This window comes from Hyaena hyaena, unplaced genomic scaffold (genome assembly GCF_003009895.1).
Source record: "Hyaena hyaena isolate Hyena2069 unplaced genomic scaffold, ASM300989v1 scaffold_481, whole genome shotgun sequence".
In the NCBI taxonomy this organism is placed as follows: domain Eukaryota; kingdom Metazoa; phylum Chordata; class Mammalia; order Carnivora; family Hyaenidae; genus Hyaena; species Hyaena hyaena.
In genome coordinates, this window is record NW_024081121.1 from 1,147,857 (window position 1) to 1,175,258 (window position 27,402).

Below are 27,402 nucleotides of genomic sequence, written 5' to 3' on the forward strand. Positions count from 1 at the left end.
TGCCGATGAAATCGTAGAATGTTTTTAAAGTGTCTCTTTCACAATCATGTACTAGGAAGCCAATTTCATACTAAACTGATTAAATAATACATTTATGACCTAAAACTGTTTGCACTTACAGCTTTTTTGTAAATAGAAACTATAATTTATTGTCTATTTTATATCTGTTTTGCTGTAACGTTTAAGGAAAGACCAGACTTTTTTTTTTTGAAAAAGAGTTTATTTAGAAAGAATCATAGTGTAAACAAATTGTACCACTTGGATTTTCTCTCAATACAAGACTCATGATGCAAAGCTGAAGCCACTCATGAGGATTGTGCTTCTCCAGAAAGTGGGGGTTTGAAAAGAACATCTGTGAACCATACATAATTAATAAAGATTTCCTTTAAGGCAGAGGTTGGCCGAGATCCCGCTGTTGTCTTCTGCCACAGACAGCAGAAGTGGTCTTGTTTCTCAGATTCCCACTCCCAGTTACTGTGTGTCCACTGACCGCAACCCCTGAGCAAGGGATATGGGGCGAAGAGTGTTGGAGACGGAGGGGTTATTAGAAGTGACTTGATGGCAAAGAACATACAGGTACATTATCTTAAGGGAGCCTGGTCCGATGGAAGCTTATTTTCAAGGGTGACAGTAAGACTGCCTACCACCTAGGAGGGCGTGGCTTACGAAGACCTGGCATTGGCAGTGACGTGGCCTGTGTCAGCCCTGACCCAGCCAGCTCCGCCTACTTCAGTCTTTGGTCTGGCGGCCAACTTAATCCCGCTCCTCACACAGCAGCAAGCCGACCTCTTCCAGGGCAAAGTACAATTAGCCTCTAAACGACTCCTTCAAAGCAGGACATGAGCCTGCGTCGAGCTCAGGCCCTGTTGTCCAGCGGTGGGGGGGTTCCCTGGTCCAGATTCCCCAGGCCTGGGAAGGCTCACCTAAGTCCTTTTGCCCCCCACCCCCAACCCCCACCATGGCAAATACAGCCAGAATCTTTCTATGAGTTAACGCAATAGTCAGGACAAGCCTGTGGAACTTTCCATGCCACATTTTCTATGGGAGACGTCAAGTCTTAAAGTTCACATGGACTCTTGGCTTCATGAGAACCTAACAAAAGAAATCTTTCACCCGCGAGTAACAAACGGAAGCATACACACACACACACACACACACACACGCACACACGATTATGGCACCCGCATTGTCTTCCTCAGGCACACGTCAGAAGTACCATTGCTTTCATTATGGCTGACCTCTCGCGATGAGAGAAGTTATTAACAGAAACAGCAAAGCCAGGGGTGGATGTGACGGTATCTTCCAGAGGTGTGGGGTTTCTGTTTTTAGATCTGCTCCAAGTTACTGACCAACTGCAATATTAACAAGTCAGGACCTTCAGATCAGCAGAGTATCAAAACTGCCACCTTTCCAGAACTTGTGGGCAGTTCACAAACGATGCTTTAGATGATGCTTTCACCAGAATCTCTCAGGAGCCAAAAATAGTTCAGCAATTTGATTTTCCTAAACTCTATTTTTAACTCAAAGGAAACCATTTAGATTCATCAAGAGAAGGGTACAGGGCACGACAGATCGCCACTGAAATACTTAAGTTTGCAGAGGGATCATGAGTTATGTATTTACTTAGAGAAACTTAATAATTTGTAGAGTGTGTTGCCTTAAGGAACACACACACAAAGAAGACACCACCAGTTTAGTACATTCGGCTCTCTGGAAACCCGACACGGGGAACCACAACACCTGCAGGACTGAGCCCCAGCACCCCGGGGCCGGATGGCTTGGGGCCGGGCTCACAGCTCGTCCCTCGCCTGGTGCAGGACAAAGTGGTGCAGCGAGTCCAGGTCTCTAGTTCCGCTGTGCTCGCTGACCTGTTTCCCTCCGCGGAAAAGCAGCAACGTGGGATAGCCTCGTACCTTCAAAAGACCAAAAAACATAAATACATATGAGGGCCAAGTGGTCTGGGTCACACAGAAGTTGCTTCTGAAATAAAACCATAAAAACAAACAAAAACCCCCAATAAACACTGTAACCAGAGAAGTTCGAAGTTAAATTAAAAAAAAAATTTTAATGTTTATTTTTGAGAGCGAGAGAGAATGAGCGGAAGAGGGGCAGAAAGGGAGAGAGACACAGAATCCGAAGCAGGCTCCAGGCTCTGAGCTGTCAGGACAGAGCCCGACACAGGGCCTGAACCCATGAACCAAGAGATCATGACCTGAGCCAAAGTCAAACGCTTAACTGACTGAGCCAGCCAGGCGCCCCCGTGATTGAATACATGGTGCGGACCATTTAAAAAGTACAAGAAAGCAAAGCCTTGGGATTATTTACTTTCCAACTTTAAGTACATTCAGGATTAGTGTCAAAGGAAGGACTTTACCCAAAAGCAGGGCTTCTGGAGCTTCCATGCATGTGCCACCACCTGGGGGCCCAGTGAACAGACACGTTACTATGCCACAGGTCCCGGTGGGGCCTGTGCGTTTGTGACAAGCCCCCTGGTGATGCCCAGCCACTCTGTGGACCCCGCTGAGTAGCAGCAACACCCTCAAGGATACACATTTCCAGCTGCTCCTCTGTTCCAAGACTTAAAGGCACCAAAAAAATGGCAGCTTCGAGGAGTGAGTAAGCGATGTCTGTGTTGCATCTATTCCCCGTTTAATGAGGGAACAAACTCCGGAGCCTCCAAGTGTTTTGAGAAAACCGCACAAAACCAAAAATGTGAACTACAAATCTGGGCTAGCAGACTGTGCTAGCCGCTCAGAGAGGAGTCAACAGTTAAGGCAAACCCTAAGCGGAAGCCTGGCTTGCGGGGTGGCCCTTCAGGAGGAAGCGCAGGGTTTGCTCACCCGCTGTACTTTAGAACCGGAGAGGGGCTGAAAAATCAGCCACTTGGGGGCTCCAGACGAAGGCTGCAAGTCGGCTGACTGTCCAGCCGGCAAGCAGCTGTGCCACGGCGGCACCTTGTTCTCAAACGCGGAATCCCTTACCACCCGCCTCCTCTGCAGACAGCAAGAGGAGCTGTGTGACTAGTGGCAGAGAAAAGCCCTACTGTTGATGGAGTGTCTTCTTTTGCTTTTCAAAACGAAAATGAAGCAAGAGCCTCAACCGGACGCAAGGAGCACTTTGCAGAGAAGACGGGTGAGCCCACCGCCAGACGACAGCCCCGTGTGGGCGTGCTCCCGATACTCGGGGTCCCCGCTTCCTTCTGCACACACTCACCGAGTACTTGCTGCAGATACTCCGTTCCGCAGTACAGTCCACCTCAGCAATCTTGACCTCTGCCAAACCAGGGAATTCCTTTCTAGAGAGTTCTTCCCAAGTAGGAGCCAGATTCTTACAATGACCGCACCTAGGGACAGAACGACACAGCTCTGTTGAAGTCCTGGGTCAAGCTCGCTCACCTATGCCTTGCTGCTGAGCCCCGCCTGTTTCGTTTGTATGAGGCGGTCCACGATTGCCCTGAAATGTGTAAAACATCAGATTCTCCCCCTGGGTGCACCAACGCTTCCTCCTCCTCTGTCCCAGACACAGAACTTGAGGTCCATCCGAAGAAGACTTCTGGAGGACCAAATGGAGGCAAGCTGGTCTGAAAGCAAGTTTAGATTTTAAGACCATTTCCAGGATGACGTAAACTAAGCTAGCTGGATTACGAATGAAGCAAATGCACCATGAGTAGGAGCTGATGAACAGAAAAAAAACGGACTCCAGTTTTTTTTAAAGATACTTCATTTCAGATTTGGTTGCTATGGTGTGAAAATGTCACAACTTGAAAGCGCCCCTGAAACTCCATCCATTTGGTACGAGCAGTGAAGTCCACACCATGTTTTGTGCAAACCCTCCCCCTTCCCCAGCACCTCATTCTGTCCTCACACTTGGGCTATATACGGCTTTAGATTTAAAAAAAAAAAAAAAAAAGAGGTTTGAGGGCGTTGTTGACTAGTGTGTCTATTCTTTAAGAACAAAAGTTGTACAACTCCGAGTCACGTGCTCACTGCCATCTCCTCTCTGCCCCTGTGATTTCTCATCAATACCCGGAATGAAACGAACCAAAGAGCAGAAGTGACACTCTGGTGACCTTACTTGCTCATGTTCAGAAACAAAATCTAATACTCTCCTTGAGACTGTGCTTTTCTAAGCGGATTGTCTGTGAAGACAAAGCATTCTTCCCATTTTACAGCTGAGAAAACCCAGGTTTAAAAGAAAGAAAGGACATGCAGCATTACAGCAGTGCAGGGGAGTCCCCGCACCTGTCACCTGCCCCACTTCAGGTAGCCTTGGGCACAAGGCTGGTGTCACCCCCTCTCTGCCCTGAGCCCTGGGGACCACGCGGCAGGGAGTTACAGGTGGTTGGGTAACATACAGAACTGCCACACCGGAGCCCATGGGACTTCTCTATGACGTCTCAGACACTAAGGAACAGAGCTACATCGTGACGCAGATGTTCAATCTATTTGGACAAGGACAGATACCGCAAAGCTTAACTGTTACATGGCCATCCTAATTCTCTACGGTTACACTGTCACGCTTTCTGCAAAATGGGCTGAACTTTAAAATAAACTGGCCTCATTTTCCATCAACAACTTTATACCACCGAACCAAACTTCAACAAATCTCAACATAGGTGCAAACAATACCCTTTCCTCATTCCCTACAACGTAACCAATGTGTAAAGAAGTGTGTGCCCCACATCGAGCCCAGAGCGCTGGCTAACAAGCAGAAAACTCTAATAGGGCTCAAGTGCGCTGGGACCAAGCAGTCTGTAATTAAACAGCCACTTACCATGGAGCGTAAAACTTGATGAAGGTTATTCCTTCTGCGATGGTGTCCTCAAAGTTACTTTCCGTGAGTGCCAACACTGTGCCCTGCAGGGGAGGGAAAGGCCACAGCTGCAAGGCATCGCTTAGAGCAGAGCCGGGGTTACAGCAAGACAAACCGATCATCTTTTTACAGTGCTGTAACGCACGCCCCAAGGTCACCCAGAAATACCTACCCAAGAAGGGACCGTGATTCACCAGGTGGGTCCCCCAGGTCCTGAGCCCAGGGGATGCTCCAAGGACACAGTGCAGGCTGACCCTGGCCCCCCAGGGAGAGGAGGGGCACAGGTGTGGCTGCTGTCATTCAGGGCTCCGTGGTGTGGACCAGCGGCTCTGCGTGGCCTGCACTACAGTGCGCACCTCCCAGGCCCCGAGCCTCCGACACCGACAGGAGAATCCCAGATGCCCACTCACTGGCGCACCTGATGTGCACACCCGCCATCTTCCTGGGTGACCCTCCCCGCTCTCCTAGCGTGCACAAGCCCCCTTCTCTGTGTACGGACCTCACAGCCGACAGTGGCAAAACCACAGATGAGGATATGTGTTTCACGTATCGTAGGCTTCCTTCCCCTTCTTAAATTCAAAGCAAACGTGCAAACTGTCCACCTAAGCCCTGGCTGGAGAACGTAGGGTCAAGGCACTACGAGGCAGCCTGCTCTAAAGCAATTTGGTCTCGATGATTCTTTACAGAATTACATCCCTGGGTCTCTCCAGAAATGGATCTGCGACCCTCTCATGAGAGCAAGACTATGATGATTTATCATGTGGCTAAACGTACCAGGGCTGCTCCCCCTGAGTCTGGCATCGAGTAACGAGTGTCAGGGACTCAGAGGCGAGGCCCGCCAAGGGGCCCATTGTAGAACACTACCATCTTTCTTTATGTCCAGAAACATGACGCCATGCTCCCCGAAAGGCCTACTTACGGCTGGAAAACTGTATTATAAATAGAAACTGCTCTGTGTTTGATGAAAACATCCACAGTATATAATTACACTCAATTTGGGACGGTGACCTTTATAACCACCATGACACACTCCCCTCTAATGTACGTGGTCGTGGCTACTACAGAATCGTTCTTTACCTTTTAAACCAAAGCTCTGACTTTGAACTAACACCTAGGCAAGTCCTCAACCCAAGAGTACAACTAAGGGATAGGCTGTAGGGGGCGAGGGGAGCCATTACCGTCCCCACCCCACAAGGAGGGAGTGGATGACTGTCTCCAATTCCAAACAACTGGGGCTCAGGGAGCAACGGTCCCAGCAAGGCGGGAGGTGCTATGTAAATGCTGAGGGTTCAAGAATTACTGGGGGGCCGGGGATGGGTCGCACACTTCTGCACACTCCCTGCCCTGGCCTCGCGGAACAAGGGCATGCTGCCCGCCCTGCCCTAGTGTCCCAGCTGAGAACTTGGTGTAAACTGCAGTAGCAACTTAAGTATTCTGCTTTGAAATCTGTTGACAAATTGGCCTCGTGGTTCTTATCCAGGAAATCAAGCTCTGTTTTCCTGGAAAACATTATCTGACTCCCTGTGAAAAATCTCTGTTTCACCGTGGCCTTGGCGCTGGCTTCTCCCCACCTAGCTAACGCGCAGATGCACGACACTTCCCTCATTGCAGATACCCTGCTTCAGCTCCCGAGTCCGCTTAACTGTCTGCTGGGCATCCGCACCTGACTGTCCTCCACAGCCCTGAAAATAAGCAGCCTGAGAACTGAACTCATCCCCTTCCCACCCCTTCCCCCTCAATCTTTCTCCCGATGCCCTTGACCACCAGGTACACCACAGCTCTGGTCATCCCCTCACCCCACCCATCCGACTGTACTCAGTAGAGTGAGGCTCCTTACGCTTGCTGTCTCCTGGTCTCCACCCTCCGTCACAGCCTAGATTGGGGGGCTCATCATCTTTTGGGCTGAACACACTGACTTCCTCTCCCTTCCATACCTTCCATCTCTTTCTGCCGGTCATCTAAAATTCAAATCTGCCCAAAACCCTCCACTGGATCCCCACAAACAGAGGATGACGCCCAGTCCTTGGCTGGCCGACAACATGCTCCACGCTCCAGCTCCTACCTCTCCTCCTCTCTGGCATTGGGCACTGCACCCCCGTCCTCGTCACCCCCTTCCCTCCAGCTGACTGCTGGCCCTGCCCCAAATATGCCCAGCCGATTACACTAAAGCGCTTCTGCTCATGCTCTTCCTCCCTCGGACAAGCCTGGGCTCTCCACGTGCACCTTGTCTCTCCAGCAAATACCAATTCGCCTTTCAGCTCTTCAAGTGACCCTGCCTGCCCGTCTGCCCCCACCTCTCTCAAACAACCACGACTGGGCCCGCACACACGTGGGTCACACACCCGGGTCATCTTGTCCGAGTTCTCAGCTGTCTCCCCTCTACACCAGGCACCCTACCTCTCCTACCTTCACAGGTAGGAAAACAGTCTTATTGCCTGTTTCCTGGTGGCCTGGGGATAGTGCCTGAAATGTAATGGGCTTGATAAATGCAGAGCAAGCGAATCTAAAACCTTCCGCTGGTTGGATGAAGACAACACGCAGTTAAGAGATGCCTGCCTAAGCGAACTAAATGTCCTTGGGCAATTTGCCTTTCAATTCCAACGTGGACATCTTTTCTGCTGCAGACCTTTCAGGGGCCTTTACCACAGGGTGGAAGTCAAATTACTGCAGTGGGGGTGGAAAAGGACAGACACGGGGGCCTAACAGCAGCCAAACTTTCATGTAGCAAATGCCCTCAAATACAGGGATTACTGAATCACAAAGGGATGACTTTTCCAGAGCTTTTGACACCAAATAAATACTGCTAAGATTTGTCTCACATTTGTTTCAGAGGAGCTCCCAGGTTTACCCCTCACACACATGCAAAAGTGGCTGAAGGAAATGTCTCACGTTGACAAGTCAGCCACGGCCAACCAGATGAACTACTCGACACTGACCCCCAACCGCCATTCTACCCAAAGCCTTTGAGGACAGTGGCCTCTGTGGGCAGGAAGTGGTGGGCCACCCCCGGCGCCCCCGCTGCCCCTGATTGCGGCAGACACCCACCTTGGCTGCAGGCTCGGTGGCCGGCACTGGGGCCTCTGACGGCACGATGGCCTCGGGGCCCCCCTCCTCTGTGTTCTGCAGCTGTGACTCCACGTACTCTCTCAGGGACTCCAAATCCCGCTTGCCCTTGTACTGGTCAACCTGTCCGAGGTAAAGGCCGCACAAAAATGCTGTCAAGTTAGTACACTCAAGTGTTCGGAATCACTACAAACCTCGTCCCAACCCCACTGGCCCCCGGGGGGCCTGCACTGATGCCGTCACCGTGGCAGTGGGGACCGTGCAGCGTTCGCACGCTCACGTTCACACGGGAGAGTGCGCGTTACAAACCAAACGCTTCAGCTTTGGGGAGAGAACCCGACAGCGCCTGCCTCCTGCCGGGCTCGGAGTCACGACTCTGGGATGCTGAAAAGCTGACCATCAGCCAAGGATGGGCAGGAGGGTATGAGTGAGCATCAGCCCGGGAGCCAGTGTTGACCCCACTCACACTCACCGGTCGTGACTAGGGCACAGTTGCTACGGGACGGTAGACAGGGGCTACTCTGGTGCTAACCTGAGCCAACGGAAATGCTTCAAAAGAGCAGGACAACTGACCGTTTTTGTCAGCTACCCCAATCTTACCAATTGAGGCAAAGCCATTTTTGATTATGCATGTCTTTAAACCAGTGCCCAAGGCACCTGGGTGGCTCAGTCGGTTAAGCATCCAATTCTCAATTGTAGCTCAGGTCATGATCTCACAGCCTGTGAGATCAAGCCCTGAGTCAGGCTCTATGCTGACAGTGCAGAGCCTGCTTGGGATTCTCTCTCTCTCCCTACTGTACTTGAGCTCGCACTCTCTCAAAATAAATTAAAAAAAACTCCCTCTGCCCCTCCCCTGGTTGCACACATAGGCATACTCGCTCTCTCGAAAAATTATTAAAAAAAAAAAAAACCAAGCCAGCGCCCAAACAACTCATACTGGCAACAGCCCACTGTTGTTACGAGCAGCACTTGATCTCGATGCCGTGACCTGAAGACGTACATACCTTCTGACCATCTCGGAACCACAGAAGAGTGGGGTAGCCACGAACCTGGTTTCCTGAACAGAGCTCATAGTGCTGCGTACAGTCGACCTAAAAATAAAATAAGACCGCATTCCAGTTCCTTTCTTCGTGAGCCTTCCCACTGAATGGATTACTGGGCATTCAGTACTTGACATCTTTGATCTGCAGCATCTCTGCCAGCAAGTGGGAATTTGGGGAGAGACGCCTGAAACCTACCCCAAATACACCTGCGCTAAGGGAGCAGGATGACGAGATTTATTTTACAGACATGACTTATCTCACTTAAAAATGCCAATTTGTAGGGAGCAACATTTTACCTGGGGCAAGTCAGCAGATGGAGAAGGGGAGCCTAGCCTGACATCTGGGGAGGGGGCCTGGCTGTCGTTGAGAGAAGCCCCACGCCGACACCAGCTAGGATATTTACTCTCATGTTCACACTTAGGGAGTTTTGAAATAGGAGTATTTGGTATAAAGATAACTGAAAAGATATCAAATTAAGGTGACGATATGTTCTTCAATTTACCAACTATTACAGCTCTTTAAATTTATTTGACTTAAATCTTGTCAAGATTCTGCCTGTTCAATGTTTTCATGAAACCTTTTATCCTAGGTCATTTCTTTCTGATTTTCTACTAATGTTAAAATCAGCTATGTGGTACACTATGTTGTTTTTCAGGATGTCAACAAAGTAGGAAAAAATACTACATTCCCACATAAGACTGAAGTCGGCAGTTAAAGTATTAATCTGAAGCACAGGAAGCCCCAGCCTGAAGTCTGGGAGGGGGGCATTTAGGGTCCAGGCTAAGCCAGCCACATGTGCGTCCGGAAACGGAGGCCAGAGCCCCCATGGGCAGACTATGTCTGCTCATGCTTGGTTCTACTAGAAATCTCTACAGACATGACCTGACAATAATCGCCCATAAGAATTCATAAAATAGTTTAAAGGAAGGATACAAGGAATGGGGGAATAGAAGACAAGAAAATTATGACTAGTTCCATGATATGGTCAGTAAATATAAAATCATAAAAATAGATATAAGTGGAATACATAATTGAAAGTGTTTAACAATGAGGCACCTGGGTGGCTCGGTTGGTTAAGTGTCCAACTTTGGCTCAGGTCATGATCTCACAGTTCGTGAGTTTGAACCCCGTGTCAGACTCTGTGCTGACAGCTCAGAGCCTGAAGGCTCTGTCTCCCTCTCTCTCTGCCCCTCTACTGCTCACATTCTCTCTCTCTCAAAAACATATAAACATTAAAAAAAAAAAAGTGTTTAACAGGCAACAGAGAAAATCCATTGAACTAACAACAGCTATTACAATTTACCAGGCATTTGCTTCATGCCAAGCATCATACCAAGCATCTGACTTCCATCCTCAAACCACCCCACCCCCGCCCCAATTAGGTCTTATTGTGGTTTTGCCAAGGGGCTGCTGAGGTGTGGAGAAGCTGTGGAAGGCTGGCCAGCCAGGTCTGCCTGGCCCCTAAGTGTGTGCTATGGGCCAGCTCCCTGTCCCCGTAGATCATCTGAGGAGCTGTGGTTCTGGACACGCAGCGCTCCTTCTGTACACAAGTCAGCCCTCTGGCAAAGCAAACCATGAGGTCTTTACAGAAGGAAACCCATGCCTGGACGTCTGGTGGATGCCAAAGGCTGGGCGAGATGAAAAGTGCTTGATGGCCCAGGAGCTGCTCTGGAGATTTCCAGAAAATCCACTTACACAGAAGTTGTGAGACACCACTTCTGGCTTCTCTCCGCAAAGTGGGAAAAACTGGAGAGAATCCCAGGCAGCAGTGAGAGCTGGGGCTCACCAGAGGGGAGCCTTCTGCATGCCTCTGTGAGCACAGGGTTGAGGCTCCTCTAGGGACAGCTCCTGGGTGAGGTCAAATGTGGATGGCCTCCAAGTCCGGCCAGTGAACATTCGTGAAGGCTGTGCCCCATATCTTTGCAGAAAGGGCTCTGGGGCTGCCAATTCAGAATTGGCCATTGCTTCAAAATAAACAAAGGAGCCAAAGCTGTAATTTATCTTTAGGCTGTGGAAAAGCCAGCACATTTGAAACCAGGCTGCCATCTGTGAAGGTGAAATGAATTATCAAGTGGCACACTAAATGGAATTAATAAATCAAGTTTGCGACTTTGCACACAGAATGAATAATGGGCCACTCTGCTAATTAATCCAGCCAAAGGCGGTCTATTTCCAGTTTAATAAGGGCTTTCACTTACCTTGCCAATCTTGACAGTTTCAGAATGTTCAAGGCCCAGAGCCAGCTGCTCCCAGGTTGGAGCCAGAGCTTTGCAGTGACCACACCACGGCGCGAAGAACTTGATAAAGTGGTTGCCTTCAGTGGAGAGCCAAGGCAAAGGAGGGAGAAGGAGTGACATACATCACACCACACTGGAGATCGAATCCAAGGATCTGAGCTTTGTCCCCTTGCAAAACTAACTGCAGTTTACCAGTCCCTTTAACTGGTAAAAAGGGGACTCCATCAAACAAGTGTATACCCGAGTTCATAGCAATCCTCAAAACCAAATCTAATTTGTCATCTATGGAGGACAATAGGGAACCAACTCATTATTTAAAGAACTGGCAACAAGGGGAAGAATCAGGCAATTATCCTGCCTTTCTTACACAAACCACACCACTGGATAAGCATGTGATAAATGAGGGCAAGTTTCCCTCCCCAAAACAATGAAGAAAGGATGTTTTAATTACACTATCAGTATTTGGGAACCCTAATAAGTTAACGGATCTAGGGAAATATGTTCAACAGCACCACGGGGACGTAACTGGCACAGTAGAGACTGGAGAATTCTACAGGTCCAATAACCTGTGTGCTCAGCAACCAGGATGCAAGGAAGAAAAACATGTTGGGGAACATGCAGATCGAGATGCAAGAGAGACGTATGTAAAAGAGAGAACAAGTTAAACTATAGTGTTAGGAAGGCACATTTGGGTGGTGAATGATGAAGAAAGGCAAGGAGTGGCTTCCGGAAGTCAGGACAGTGCCTCCTCGAGGGCAGGAGGACTGGACTTGGACAGGGCAGGGGGTGGCTGGTGGTGTCATTTCTTGAACTGGATGGTGATTACAGGCTGACCACTCTGTAACAATTCACTAAGCCCTACGTTCGAGGGCTGTCTATGTTTTATTTGACAATAAAATAGAAGGTTTTAAAAACTAAGTATCAGTGCCTTGACAAGGAGGAAAAAAAAAAATCCATCCAACATTGTCATTTGGATACTGAAGATTTTTTTCTAGGCTGTTCTGCCTTGATCAGACTGGGCCTGATAGATGTCAGCCTGAGACAAGACCAAAATCAGGCTGTGAGTAGGGAGATAATGAACCAACGGTCACCAAAATGTGACGCAGGCTCACAGAAGGACACTGCCACGCCAAACGCTCATGGCAGCATCCCCCACCAGCAATGACACATGTGAGGGAAATGGTTTAACACTTGATTCAAAAAACTAGCAAATGATCCGTGAGGCTGAAGCCATGCCTCTCCAGACAGGTATGGCAGTAACCCGTGCTGTGAGGTAGGGACAGGGTGTCCAGGAAGGGCATCAGTGCATCAGAGCATCAGTGGAAGCGGTAAGGACAGGAAGCGACTGTCGCTTTCTGAGGATAGATCCTAACACGAGCAGCACAAAGTGGCATCTCCACAACGCTGCCCTTTAGGCATGACTTGCTTAGGAAGAGTCCCAGCTGAACTTGTGCAAACTAAAGAGAACCCCCTGTTGGGGAAAACACCCTGAATTCCACTGTCACCCCCCAGAGCCTCGGTACAGATAACAACCTTTAACACAAAGGGAAAACAACACAAGGCACCACAGTAAGTTATTTTAGACCTTAAGTGGGGCGGGGTTTTTGACTCCCAGGGGGCATGAAGTTACAGGGCCAGATGCAATGTTAAGTCTTTTGCACAATGGTTCCAGCCCAGTCTTACGGGAGGACTTCTCTCCATGGCAGCGTTTGAGAACGGAGGTCAACAAGGAAGCTAAATTTGCTTTCGAGTCATTCAGTGCTGAGCCAACTGCTCCGAAACAGGTGACTAAAGGACTTATGTGTTATTTACACTAAAAACCATATAGAGATCATTTTGCTATTTAGGAGAGTGTTTTCAAAAAAATGAGACATGGTACAGAAAAACATTTTAAGCATCAAGAACACCTACTCTGATTTGCACATTAAAATGGTCCCACTAAATTCTAGTTTAAACACTCAAGAGAAACTTTTGTTTCTGCCTTTGGTCAATAAGCATATGATTCACATTAATATAAGCAAATACTTTCTTATCCAAGATGCACTGGCTAGCTAGTGTACAAATTAAGTGTGCCCATTCATGCTTTGTGAGCTTTCCAAACCTTACAGCTTTGGCTCACATTAAAACTGGCCTTTCTGTAAGCATAGAGACAAAATTGAGAAATGATTTCAAAGAGGAAGTGCACTGCATAAGGACGGTAACAGGCCCTGAAGAGAGAAACCACTGCGAACTGCACAGATGTCATCCACGAGCCTTCAAGTGGCAAGAAGGAAAAGCCCAGCAAATCAAGGAGTGACGGATGGTCAGTGGCTCTAAGGGGTGTGTATCCCACTGTGAGCACCCATGAGCTTCACCCACCGTACCTTGTGCGACGTGCAGCTCAAAGTTGCTTGCTGAGAGCTCATACAGTCCTTGCTTGCGCTCAGGGGCTCGAGGCGGTTCCACTTCTGGCTCTGGTGTCTAATAGGGAGAAACAAAACAACAGTCACCGGGTCTGTACGTGAGAAACCCACAGAGGAGGTGACCCATGTCCGTCTGGAACTTTCTGCAGATCTCCTCCCTCATCTGGCTACACCAAACCCTTCTGGCATGCTGCTGTGGTGAGGGAGGCCAAGGTAGGAATCGACTCTGTCAGGTCCTCTGGATGCTTCCAAAGGAAGAGCACACTTCTGGGAAGTACTCTAGGATTGGCACTCAAGGCAGCCAGGGACACCTGTCCCCACCCCAACCTGCCCTTTGCTGCCCCCAAAAGAACAGAGCAGAAACTGAAGGACAGGCCCACCCCAAACGAGCACACTGCCCTGATCATCGCAGCGTGACCTCTGAGTCCACGTGGAATTCAAAATGAAATCCCTGCCAGACTGGCTTTGAAGGAAGGAGTACCTGACAATACAAAGAGAGCAGAGTGGACACAACGGAGAACGAGAGACCATCAGAGAGCAGAAGGGCTGGCCGCCCTCTGTTCACACGAATGGTCATAAAAACCGTGAAGGACTGATGAAGGGACAAAGGAGGTGGTGGCTGAAAGGCCACAGCGAGAAAACCATGGGGCAGGCCTGAGCTGTGCTTTTTCATTCACTCAACAAAGCTTGGGACAGAGACAAGCAATGCAGGAGCGAGAAGTGGCTTTTTAAAGGACACCTGTGCCAGTGCCTGAGCACCACTGTGTACAAGTAGGTGGTTAGCACAGGACACAGGTCTAAAGGTCTCCATTCCTGAGGCCAGATCAAGAATCGCCAGTTTGCTACAGACACACGGATGCATATTACTCAATTTTTATCTGGCACTTCACACATTTCTATGAGAAAGAATAGCCAAGTTATTAAAAGCTTCAAAAGTGCTGACAGCTCAAAACTGTGCAGAACTATAATCACAAAGCACCATGAAGTTTGCCTCGCTGCTGCGGGCCTATCAAAACTTTCACAGTGCTAAGTACTGACATACAAAGATGCCGGACAGAATGGTGGCTACGTGAACATTGGGTTCCGATAAGGCAAAACACTGTATGTATCCTTTATAGGATGTTCAAAGGGATTTCAGTATTAAAATACTCATTTATGGGACGTGGAGGGGGGCATTATCACTATCTGCCCTGTGGCAGATACCAGACCAGCCTCGCCGTCATGGCAAAAACATAGTAGATCACAGAAATGGGCACAGTCTTGCCCTGCTGGCGACAGCGTGAGCTTACAGATTAAGAAAGCAATCCGGCAACATCCATCAAGAGCCATAAAAGTCGTCTTGCTTTTGCTTTTTCTCTTTCCTTCTTTCTTTTTCCCTCCCTTCCTCCCAGCAATTTTATGTCTGGGTCTATATTCTATAAACATCATTCAAAAGTAAAAAAAAAAAAATGTCTTTTACAAAGATAAAACCTGTCCTTAAGCATTTCTGATGACAGAAAAATTATACACAATTTAAATATCCATTGGCAGAGAAGAGTTGAATCATGGCAAATCCACATAATATAAAACATGACCAATGTTGAGATGATATAACTATGTAAAAAATCACTAGAAAGTGAACTGTGCTTATATAATAACTGTTTAAGAAAAAAAAATACAGAAGCAAACAGGGAACTATAAAATTTGAAGTAGAAGGTAAGATACAGCAGCAGGGTTTCTTTTCTTTAAGTTTATTATTGCTGTAACACTAGGGAAAACTCTGAACTGATCCTATTTAAGAATACACTAAGTTACTCAGGTATAACTACAGACGGAGAACTTTTTAAAAAGTTTTCACGTACAATAAAAAGCAAGTTCAAATTGAAAAGAATTTTCGGTTTGCAATGTCAGTCTTGAATATTTGAGCTCTCCGACAGGAAGGCACGCTGTCATTGTTTCTAGCAATGACTGAGATCTTTGCCCTGACACTAGGATGTAGTGCAGGTGGACCCCACGTAGCAAAGGCCCTTCCACTTGGAGGAGGCGAATGCTTCGGAGGGGTGTCCATGCCCAGCAGGGGTGGGGCCGGTGTCTATGCTAAGCAGGCTGTCCCTCCCAGCCTGCTCTGGGGCTGCCACTCCCCACAAAGGGAGCTTGGTGCACCAGACTAAGTCCTTCTGCCTTCCTGATAAGAGGTACTGGTTCCTAGAATAAAAGTCCCCACAGGAGATTGGCCTTTTCGTGGAATAATGGAAAAAAATATTTTAAAAGGTTTTTTTTCTTTTTTGAGACTGTTACCCACTCTTTAACATTGGCTTCCTCCAATCAGAGCACTTTTTCACAGAGGAAACAGTTTGAAGTTTAAATCGATATGAAAGTGCCACCTGCTCATGTAACTCTCTTGCCATGACAAAGATGCAAATTTACTCCCTGAGAGGTCCGTGGTTTTCCCTGGTGCCTAAAATTAGAGACGTCCCTGCTCAACACTTAACTCAGCACGTGCACACCAATGCTCTGCGCCACCCAGGTACAGACTTTGTAACACGTGAGGTAAAACAGCACCTGAGCAGCAGGTGGGTTTTGGATAAGCAGCGACATCTATAGAGAATGTCGGGGACAGCAGAAGGGCCACACAGACACCCCAGGAAATGGCACCATGAGCGGCGAAGCCCCGCAAAGACTGCGGGAGCCACTCATGGGCACAGGCAACCCTCAGGTCTGCAACGCCCACCTGACAACACAAAGCAGCCTTGGTGGACTGCTGGACTGAAACTGCGTTCAGAGACTCCAGGGGCCCTTACTATTTCACCAGAAATAGTACCCCTGCCCCTGCCCAGAAACTGGCCAATCTGCCCCCGCCTCCTCAGTCTTTCTGCCCCAATCAGAACGCCACACATCAGGGCCACGTTCTGAGTGCTTCCTGGTCAAAACCAAGGCTCCCAACATCAACTGGAGAGGGGGAGGGTTATAAACTCTTAGTAACACTATACACACAGCTACGTCTCCGGAAAATATCTCAGAACTTCATACAGTTTCCAGAATTTCCTGATATTACCCTTAGCTTAGGGAGGACCATTAAGACACCAACAGTATTGAGTATTTATTTTAGGTTATTATCAGCAAAGCCAGTGAGCACCTTGGGGACTGAGGGTGCAGAGAAGGAGGAAGGATTCACCCTGTGGTACCACTCGTGGTGGCAGGAGAGGGCCAAAGCCAGCCTGGACTGGACTCCAAGTCAACCCTATGATGCTAAGAAATCAGTGTAACTGTATATTACGTGAGAGTGGCCCAGGGGCTTATGTCAGGAAGTGGGAAGTGGGTACCTGTGAAATGCCACTGGGATATGCACAAATGACACTCTCAGGGCTCACTCTGTGGCCAAACAAGGGCTGGGAAGGCAGGTAGGATAACCCAAGTTTGGCAAAACTGCGGAAGGTGGAGGGCAGGCCCATGGGGCCATCTGCATTATACAACCCCTTGCTCTGGTACCAAATTGGACTCTTCTTTCTACTTCTGTTCTTGTTTGAGTATTTCCATAATAAAAAGATTTTCCAAAGTTCATCTGTTTCCACTAAGACACTCAGAGCAGTGAAAATAGAGACCAAAAGTAGAAGGGGTGGCTGCCAGGGCCTGAGGGGAGACGCTGGGGAGCTGGTGTTTAATGGGGACGCGGTTTCAGTTCTATAAGGCACAGAGAGTTCTGGGGACGGACGGTGGAGATGGCTGCTCAGCAGGGTGAATGGACTCAGCACCACTGAAGTTGTGTGCTCAAAAGTGGCTAAAATGGTAAGGTTTATGTGTATTTTACCACAATCAACAAAAATTGAGAAGGAAAAAAAAGTTCATTTTTACTGACAACATCAATTAATTCTAAAAGAGTAAAAAGTTCCTTTGAAATGGTAGCCTTACTTTTTTTTTTTTTTTTTTTTGCCTGAACCGGCCTCTTTATTACCCCAAAACTGTAGGAAGAAGGGGGGGTGGGGGGAGGGCAGGCCTGTGCACTCACCACAGGCTCCTCGTTCAGCGTCTGCAGCATCCAGTTTTCCAGTGTCTGGAAGTCCCGAGGACCCTGGTACTTCACAGCTTCTTGGCCAGGCTTGAAAAACTTCAAGCTGAAAGGGTGACAGAGGACAAGACAGAGCAGAGCGTGAAACCCTTCACAGCGCTCTGAGCAGACAGCGCTGTGCTGTCGGGGAGCCATCCCGCACTGGGAGGCAATCAGCGGGTTCAGCCAGGCACGGGCCGGCCACCCTCCAATACAACATGAAAAGGAAAGGAAGAGAATGTCCTAGGAGGTAATATATCCATTTAATCCCACAGTCTTAAAAGTTCCTTCATTTATTCAAGAAAAATAAGACTGAGTGGAACACATCAAGTCTAAGAGGCTGTGAATGAAACCCCAAGCCGCCAACGTTCGGCTGACGGAACTTCCACGCTTCTCCCCTGCTAGGGATTTGTCATCCTTCCTCGGCTTTAGTAATCCTTATGTTCTGTGTTTGTTTAAAAAAAAAATTAAAGCTGTAGTAGAAATAGCACTGTTTTGCAATAAATATATTTCCAGGCTACCTTGTCAGCTCTTTGGCTCTTTCAAAGCATGAATATCCAGGTTTTGTGAGAATTGACATTGCCGGCTATAAGAATAGCCTTGACATTGGTTGATATGGTCTATTCACTTCCCCACCAAGGAGTCTTTTCTTTTTTTACATATAGTAGCCTCTGAAGGTATCTGCGGATAGATTACGTAGCACTTCCTTTAGTGGGTGAGCAAAAGACATTCCCAGAGGCTGAAAATACACTTCCAGATCCCATATCATCCCACTGGTAGGGGACAAATACGCTCTAGATAACACTTGACAGAGGTTGTCCAGGACGGAGGAGGGGGACAGGTAATATGGCTATTGATAGAAGAAAAGAAACACAGATGAGCACTTGTTGGCGAGCCTGTTCATCCAAAACATCCTTATCACTTCTAAGGCACATCTGTGGACTTTGGCAATCGAGCCCGACGTGCAGAAGCAGAGTGTCAGAAGTCAAGAAATACAGATATCAGAGCTGTGGTTTGAAGAGCAAACTCACCAAAGGCCTTAGAATGGAGTTTCATAGCTATACAAGAAAAACAACACATTAGCTAGAATCAACGCTTAATCACAAGAGGCTTGCAGGCCTCAACTGCCTGAAGATCCTGTGATGGACGTAAGTGACATCCCTGATGGGCCTCCAATGAAGAATATGTGCCCCACTTCCTCAGTAGATTTTACTTTTACAACTGTAACAAAAAGCCAAACTCTAACCAATTTGGCTAGTACATCTGTTACTTCATGAACTTTAACATTTTAAACAACTCCAAAGTATGATCTCACAATCACGAATGCACGCACACACCCCGGGACCTCAGGAAGCTCTAGAAACATGCTATGACCAGAGAGCTAGAAGATGCTCCATGCCCCCACTCTCTCTTCCAGAAGGTGCCTCCCCCACCATGGCTCTTCAGAGTGGAAAAGGAGTGGATCCTTAAAATACTAGGAAAGAACAGGCACTACCAAACCCATTCCTCATTTCTTCACTTACATTAAAATGCAGTAAAACCTAACCTGTAACTTTTTCCAATTTGATATGCACTGAGCAAAACAAACATAAACAATTTTTTTAAAATTTCTTTTTACTAGATGGAAATCTTTCTAGTCTGCCCAAGCCTGGGTTCTTCATTAGGTTCAGAGAGCCTAGGGTCTAAAATTGGAGCTTCCTTTACAGATCTTTCAGTCTGTCCAGGGCATCTGGGATAGGGAGCGGGCCTTGGGATATAAGCCTAAAGGACAGCCCCAAACTTTCCTGCTATTTCCAAACCTCCATGGGGGTGTCTCCTTTTTCTGGTGATCTGTTTCTCTTCCAAGGAGACCATAGTGGGGGGAAAAAAATCTCCATTTATGGATCACTCTGGAAATCTGTGATCAAAGTCCTAGCACAACTGAGACAGTGTTACTGGCTGATTTGTGTCCCCCAAAGCAGATCTGCTGAAGTCCAAGCCTCTGGATGTCCCTCAGAATGTGACCTTGTTTGGAAACAGGATTTGTACAGAGGTAAGCAAGTTCAAATGAGATTATGAGAGTGGGCCCTACCTAATCCAGTATGGCTGGGGTCCTTGTAAAAGGGGGAAATTTGGACCCAGAGAGAGACATGCAAGGAGGTTGAAGACCATGTAAGGGCGGAGAACTGGGGTGCTGTAGACTGCAGCAGCCACTAGACACTAGGGAGAGGCAGGGAAGGGTTCCCCTCTGGGTTTCAGAGGGATCATGGCCCTACCGATGCCTCGATGTTGGGCTTCTGTTCTGGTCCCTCTGGCCACGTGGTTTGTGGTGCTTTGTTTTGGCAGCCCTAGCAAACCTCCTTCAGCCCTGCCTTGGCTCACAGTTTCCCAGATGAGGAAGATTCCTTACTGGCTCAACAACATGACCTCAAAACACTTTTCTAAGCACAGTGAGCCATCCCCAGTAACATGGGAACCCCAACTCCCTCTCTGTGCAACCCTTTATTTCAGTCAAAGGTGCCAGGGGTAGAACGACATAAAAGCGAATGCACTGAGCCACAATGCATGCTCAGGCATTGGCATTCATCATCTGATGCATCTCTATGAGATGAGCACTGTTTCAGAGGAAGTAAAAAGCTCACGCAAGTCAGTACATGGACGCCCTAATGTGATTCATCTTACTGCAGCACACCCTGCCTCCTGCATTCTATGAAAAAACAAAAAATCTGTTCACGGGCACTTGCATAGGGCTTTGAGGGTCACAGAAGTTCCTTCCCAAACAATGTTCGATATCATGTGGACTCATTCTAGTTCTTTTAAACAACACAAAACCAGTGCATGGCTTTCTTGAAGAAACTACATCTTCTAAATCGGGACACATGATCCAATGTGGCTCTTTTAAAATCCGTGAATAACATCTAGGGAGTAACTGACGCTGTAGTCGGAGAGTTCAGGTGAACCCTCTATAGGCCCCTCTGATGCCCCCTAACATTTGCCCTTCTCCGCCTGTGAGAGTCCTGTCTCACTTCCTGGTGGTGTGGTTGGTGGTGCACACAGCCACATGCCCACACACAGCCAGCCAACACCTCACCAATCATCTCTGCTGCCCTTGCACCTTGAAAGTAACAAGTTCTCAACAGGTAAACATCTACCTCCTCTGCTGGTCCCACTACTCACTGCCAGCTTCTCTGAGATGCTCTTCATCTAAGCTGCATTTACTTTAAGGGCAATGCTCTGAAGTGCAGGACGATGATGCCCATTGGGAGGTACACATCGTAGGTGATCTGATTTGAATTATGGCACTTGGATTAGCAGCAGTCACCAAAGACCAAGAATCCCAGGGTCCTTTACGAAATTGCCAAATTTCCAAACGTTGGGGAAAACTTTAACATGTTATTCAGTATGCTGAGATCAGTATTAACAATCATGTTATTTCATATAACAGTGAGGGCGGCGGGGAAGGGGGAGGTATCAACATCCTACTTTAGACTCAGAGGTTAAACAGTGTGGCCAGGGCTGATGATAAGTAAACAGTAGAGCAGGGATTCAGACGTGGCTTCTAGGTTCCAGCCCAGAGTTCCTTCTGCTTTTCCATGCCGCCTCTCGGGTCTGAAGACAGGCCAGGTTTTGTAAGAATTTCCTTCATTCATCAATTTGAATAAATATTTGGGGGATCGTAGTGGGCAGCCCCTCCCCCATCCTTTTAGACACAGCATAATCCCTTTTTTTAAAAAAATTTTTTTCATGTTTTATTTATTTCTGAGAAAGAGAAGCAGTGTGAGCAGGGGAGGGTCAGAGAGAGAGAGGGAGTACAGAATCCAAAGCATGCTCCAGGCTCTGAGCTAGCTGTCAGCACAGAGCTCGACACGGGGCTCGAACCCACAAACCGTGAGATCATGACCTGAGCCGAAGTCAGAGGCTCAAATGACTGAACCACCCAGGCACCCCAGCATTGTCCCTTTTTTGGAGAAAACCCCTTCACTTTGAAGCATACCATGTGGTCTGAGGACGCTACTACCTTCCTATAGCACCTGGCCCCTCTGGCCACGAGGACTGTCTGGAGGGGACACGCCATCCCAGCTGGGCCCGTCAGTGGTGAGCCCGAGCCCACCGTGGCAACAGAGAGATGCAGAGCTGGAAAGTTAAGTCACTTTAAGGAGGTCAAGGTCCAAACTGGCCCCCAAGCCCTTGGAGGGGAGTCTCAGAGCCTCTTCCACAGCCTTCTAAGTCACCCCTCTAGTGCTTGTTAAGCCAGTTTCAACTTCTATTTCTTAAAAGCAAAAAACTGTTAACTGTCAAGGGAGTAAGCGGCACCACTGATCAGAACTGCCACATTCCAGTCTGTCACCTCTTTCCAACAGAAACAGCCCTTGCACTAGTCACATGGGAAATTACTCCAGGAAAGATGCTTAAGAACAGAGTAACCGACAACTCAAAGTAAAAGTGACAAAGTATGTTCCTTGCGTCAAGGTACTTGTGAATGTCAAACCTGACAGGACCCCATGGAGACCGCCATTTTTGTCTCACAAACAGTCTCTTACAGACAGGAACATCTGACCCTGATTAATGAAAGGCTTTTTCCAGACAAACCGCCAAAAGGCCTCTAATATAGACAACACAGAGTGTTAAATACAACCCTTCCGCAACACCAGGGGCCGGCCTGCTTATATTTATCATCTCCTCACTCTTCGAAACTACAAAAAAAGTTACCAGAAGTCTAACTTGAATGTTCTTTGGCCGAGTGCAACTGGCAAAAGGCTCTGGAAAACCGGGAACCGTACCGGAAACACGGGCCCTTCCCACTTACGTGGGGTATCCTCGGACCCCCTGGGCGGAGCACACTTCTGAGTCAGCTGTGCAGTCTACTTTAGCCACGTAGACCTTGGCATCCTCCATGCTGTTGTACTTGTCTCCCAGGTCATTCCAAGTGGGCTGCAGCCGCTGGCAGTGTCCACACCTGTAACGAGGGTGTGTGGGGGGGGGAACAGGCACACTGAGTCAGTGGTCAGGGGGTGCCGGACCCAGCTCTTCACCCATGTCCATATGGCAGATCTTTCTGATCCTTTCTACTACAGCAGGGAAGGATGGCTCACAATTACCACAGAACCTCAATACTCCTCTGCCTCCAGAGCACCCCCTCCGCCGCCCCAAAAGTCCCTGCCTTGTTCTCAGTGGGAAACCGAAAGGTAGCAAGGTGTTGTGCCCGATCCTCCTTGAACTGGGCCCCGCGACTTCCCATATGACCTCTGTACACCTGCTGCCCTCTTCACTTGTAGTCTAACCCGGGGCCAAAGTGAACTACTTGCGGTTTTCTGAAGGGCCATAGCTTGGCTTGCGCGTGGACATGGGTACACACCCTCTCTGACACCTCCTCCCTAAGCCCACCTGGCAAATTCTTATTTGCCCTTCAGGTTTGGTTTGGTTGTCGCTTCCTCCACAAAGTCAGCTCTGACTGCTCGGGCTATCTGGTGTCAACCTCTTCTCTTCCCCTTCTGGAAAGTTCCCTTGCTCTCCTTCTACTGCGGCAGCTTCGCACTGCCCACCATAATCGCCCCTTTTTTATTTAAGTCAGGACTCTTTACTAAATAACCAAGTCTACAAACACGAGCCAACCTCAACATTCACTCAATTTTGCATTTTCCCCAATGAGAAATTTTAGAAAAGTCTGTGGCTACGCCAACTTCTCAGTTTGATGTAACCAAATGCATACTTCTTTTTTTTTTTTAATATTTTTTTATTTATTTCTAGGAGAGAGAGAGACAGCGTGAGCAGGGGAGGGTCAGAGAGAGAGGGAGATACAGACTCTGAAATAGGCTCCAGGCTCTGAGCTGGCAGTCAGCACATAGCCCGACGCGGGGCTCAAACCCACGAACCACGAGATCATGACCTAGGCGAAAGTCGGACGCTTAACCGACTAAGCCACCCAGGCGCTCCACCAAATGCATACTTCTGATAGTCATTGTATGACGCTGAGAGTAATTTTTGAGAGTACATTTTTAAATCCCCTACCATTTAAAATAAAACATTGACTCAGAATTATCGCTTCTTGCTACTCTTCCCGTTTCTTGACAGCATCCGCATTTTCCCCACCACTAACTCTGTTTTCATTCCTGTAACTGATCACCGTCTTTAAGGATCAGCTGTCTGCAGTGCATATTTGAATTCTGTAGGAGCCAGCACAGAAACTTTATCTCAACCTTCGAGTACAGTCACAGTAGCATTAGGGTACACAGGAGTTTTTTGTTGTGTTTTCTGGTTTTCTTTTTATTTTTTCATTCACCTGGTGTACATTCATGATGTCTACAAAGAAACCAGCTGTTTTTACTGCTTTTCAAGTGATCTTTAAAATGCTTGCTTATAGGGGTGCCTGGATGGCTCAGTCAGTTAAGCATCCACTTCTTGATTTTGGCTCAGGTCATGATGTCAGTTTCATGAGTTCAAGCCCCGAGTCACTGACAGAGCACAGAGCAGAACTCTCTCTGACTGCTCCCCCTCTCAAAACAAATACATGAACTTAAAAAAACATGCCTGCTTATAAAGAACAACCAACACTTAAAATGGTCAATATGTCCTCAAAGTAATTTCTCAACAAAATCACTGTTACATTTGCCTCTTTTCTTTTCTGACAGATGACCTCTGTAATGAGCATTGAAAGGCAGCACTGAAAAAGTCTGCCTCATGCTAATGTGTCTTCCCTAAGCAGCACTTTCCCGGCCAGCTAAGAGAATCCTTGCTTTATAAGAAACTCAAAATGATTTCCTCTTTTCTGGAAGATAATTGTGAGAGAAAACCAGAGTTATATGTAAGTTATATGAAGGTATATAAATTATACAGCTCAAGTGTTGTGAAAACAAGCACTGTTCTTTTTACAACTGTATTCCCAGTAACCAGCACATGCTTAACAGGTACTAAGTAATCAGCAACATCTTAGTGATGGATCGATCCACAGGTGCCACATAGCACTTCTGGCTTGGGGCCATTGTAGCTATAGTATGAACCTTTGGGACAGCAGCTGAATTCAAAATCTCGCAGTTTGTGGCCATGTAATAGAGCAAAGCCACCTAGCCCTCCCAGTCTGTCACTAGATTCAAGGTGACACTCACTGGGCCATACAGAAGCCGTGTCCTGATGTTCACAAAATCTACAGCCAGATAGCCTTACATCTACCAAGTTCAGAGCAAAGATATACAGAGCAACATTTTCAGTATATGCCGCCGCTGCGCCCAAGTCACAGGTGGGCTTCCAACATTCCAGAGACTAAACCTGGAAAGAAATGGGGGAAAGGGGTAGGCCACGGCATATTCTATCCAAGCCCCAATCCACTCTTAAGATCTAACTTTTAAATGCCATCACAGAAACCCACACATCTCTATGGAAGTATTTTGTAGTAAATGATTAAGAAGCAAACAAAAACTTTAAAAACTTATATTCCTGGGAGCATCCATCTATAAGTCTTTAACTATGGGGCGCCTGGATGGTTCAGTCAGTTAAGCTTCCGACTTCGGCTCACGTCATGATCTCATGGCTGGTGAGTCTGAGCCCCAAGTCAGGTTCTTGTGCTGACAGCTCAGAGCCTGGAGCCTGTTTAGGATTCTCTGTCTCCTTCTTTCTCTCTCTGGCCCTCCCCTGCTGACTTGTCCACTCTCCTTCTCTCTCTCTCAAAAATAATATTAAAAAAATGTTTAATCTATAAGTCACACACAATGAAAAGGGAGTTTACTTAATACTAAGTGCCCAAATTTGCCAGTCTTCTCCTCACTGAGTCTAAGGCTCACTGGTATTACTGAGACTCCAAAATTAAAATTCCTTTGGCACTGCACATACTTTCTGTGTCTACTTGTCAGTTTTTCTTTAAAAAACACAGGGAAAAAAAATCCATAGATTTATTCCACTGAAGTAGGCTCCAATTAAGTGATGTATTTAATTGGAATAGTTACTCTGAGAATACTCCTTCACAGAGGAACTATTAATAATGAACGATTATCTTATGCTACAAAGTATTTTCTAGACCACCAGTAGCTCTAAAACTTCAAGTCAGGCTGGTTCTTGGGAAGTTGAAACACAATGTAACCCATGGACACACTGCTAATGTTAGCTGTCACCCAGACCTGCCCCCCAAAGTTGATTTAACTCCAAATGAACTGAAATACAGTAACAGTCTGAATAAGGAAAGAAAGAGAAAAAAAGTTTCCTCCAACTTCCGCCCGCACATTTTCTGAACAGGCCGCTTTTCACGGGCATCTTCTGTCTATTCCTTCCTACATCGCTTTCCCACATCTCGGCGAGCCTCTCTCCCGCTCTGGGGAAGGATGCCAAATGCTGCAACAAGCCCACAAACTGCCGGGTGCCCGAATACTGGCTTTGTGCTCTGCCCCATGAGAACTTCCCTTCACGGGGCACCCAGGCCCGGGAAGGAAAAGGAGGGCACGACCTGCGCTTCTGTGAGCATCAGGAAGCCCTTCCGTAGGACACTCCCAGGGAAGGGGGCCCACACAGACGCCTCCGCCGGAGACCCCTCCGTTCTGCTCACACTCGCCAGAAGACCAGGCCCCAGGAGAGAGGCGGGGAGGAGGTGCCGGGGTCGGCCTTGAGCTGGGGGGGAGGGGGGGGCGGTGCGCTCCGGGCGCCGAGAGCACATACAGCCCCCACCGACTCGGAGCTGCGAAAGGGTCTCCAGCGCTCGCACTACTCTCGGCTTTCCGGGGTAGCAGAGGAACCCCGTCTCCTGTGGGTAGCACAGGGCCCCCCCTTCCCAGCTCCTGAACACACAAAAGTGGGAAATCACATCTTTGCGAGTTGCTATTTTTCAACTAAAGCCCGGAGCGGGGGATCTGCCCCGCAGCGAGCGCACGCAACCCGACCTCCGGGCGGCCACGGCCGGACTCCAGGGGCCGGCGGCCGCCGCACGTGGCCCACGCGCCCCGGCCGCACCCGCAGGCCGCCGCCTCCGGCCGGCACAGGAAGTTTGGGGCCGGGGCTGGGGGGCCGGCGGGGTGGCCCCACAGGGCGACGAGGCCACCCGCCCCTCCCCCCGGCCCGGGGACTCAGGGGCACGGGGCGGGGAGGGCGCACTGGGAGCGGGGGCGGGACGGCCTTTTCCCGGCTGCCCCCTCGGGGTCCGCCCCCTCCTGCACCGCCCCGGCCGCCCTGCGCCACGTCAGCCGAGAGCGCCCACGCCCCCAGCCCGAGCCCGCGCCGCCCGCGCCGCCCCGGCGCCGCGCGACCCCCACCCCCACCCTGCCCTCCGCGGCGCCCCCGGCCCGGCCGCCCTCCCGCGTGCAGGGTGCGGGGCCCCGAGGAGCGCGGCGCGGCCAGTTACCAGGGCGCGAAGAACATGACGAAGTGCGCGGCGCTCTGGATCCCGTGCGTGAACATGTCGGCCGTGTACAGGTGCTTGGAGTGCGGGTCCTGCCCGTCCCCGCCGTCGGCCGCTGGGGGCCCGTCCGCCGCCGCCCCCGCCCCCGGCTCCTGGGCCCAGGCGCCCCCGCGCCCGCCGCCATCGCCCAGCAGCAGCAGCAGCGGCAGCGCGGCCAGGGCCAGCGGCCGGGGCAGCGGCGGGAGGAGGCGTCCGGGACGCGCGGGCATCACGGCCGGGCTGGCGCGCTCTCGCCGCGGCGGCCGGTCCCCTCGGCGGCGCCCGCCCGCCCCGCGCGCCGCCCCGCAGAGGCCGCGCCCCTCCCTCGCCCCGCCCCGCCCCGCGCCCGGCGCGCGCCCGCGGCCCGCCGGAGGCTGAGTCCGCGCGCGCCCGTCCGCAGTCCTCCTCCCCCCGCCCGGCGGAAGGGGTGAGTGGTCCCCGGGGCCCGCGCAGCCCAGAGTGAGGGGACTCGAGGAGGGCCGGAGAG

The 27,402-nt window shown here is 49.3% G+C and overlaps 1 protein-coding gene across 1 annotated transcript; it reads right to left on the reverse strand.

Moving 5' to 3' along the window:
* Nucleotides 1-317: 317 nt before the first annotated feature.
* TXNDC5 (thioredoxin domain containing 5) lies at nt 318-27,191 on the reverse strand. The gene is made up of 10 exons (XM_039254416.1): nt 26,880-27,191; nt 22,368-22,517; nt 17,543-17,648; nt 13,519-13,615; nt 11,117-11,232; nt 8,880-8,966; nt 7,858-7,998; nt 4,774-4,856; nt 3,214-3,343; nt 318-1,913 (listed from the first exon to the last, which is right to left on the reverse strand). Exons 1-10 carry the CDS (start codon nt 27,143-27,145, stop codon nt 1,791-1,793), a joined length of 1,299 nt encoding a protein of 432 aa, XP_039110347.1. The 5' UTR covers nt 27,146-27,191; the 3' UTR covers nt 318-1,790.
* Between the last annotated feature and the right edge of the window lie 211 nt (nt 27,192-27,402).

Bases quoted from the DNA above. Each gene is read 5' to 3' on its own strand.
- TXNDC5 (XM_039254416.1), bottom strand. From the start codon at position 27,145: ATGCCCGCGCGTCCCGGACGCCTCCTCCCGCCGCTGCCCCGGCCGCTG. The intron at 11,233-13,518 runs GTACGGTGGGTG...TCTCCACTGAAG, and splicing joins TGAGCTGCACGTCGCACAAG to GCAACCACTTTATCAAGTTC. The intron at 4,857-7,857 runs GTGGGTGTCTGC...CCTCCCCTGCAG, and splicing joins CCACCGAGCCTGCAGCCAAG to GGCACAGTGTTGGCACTCAC.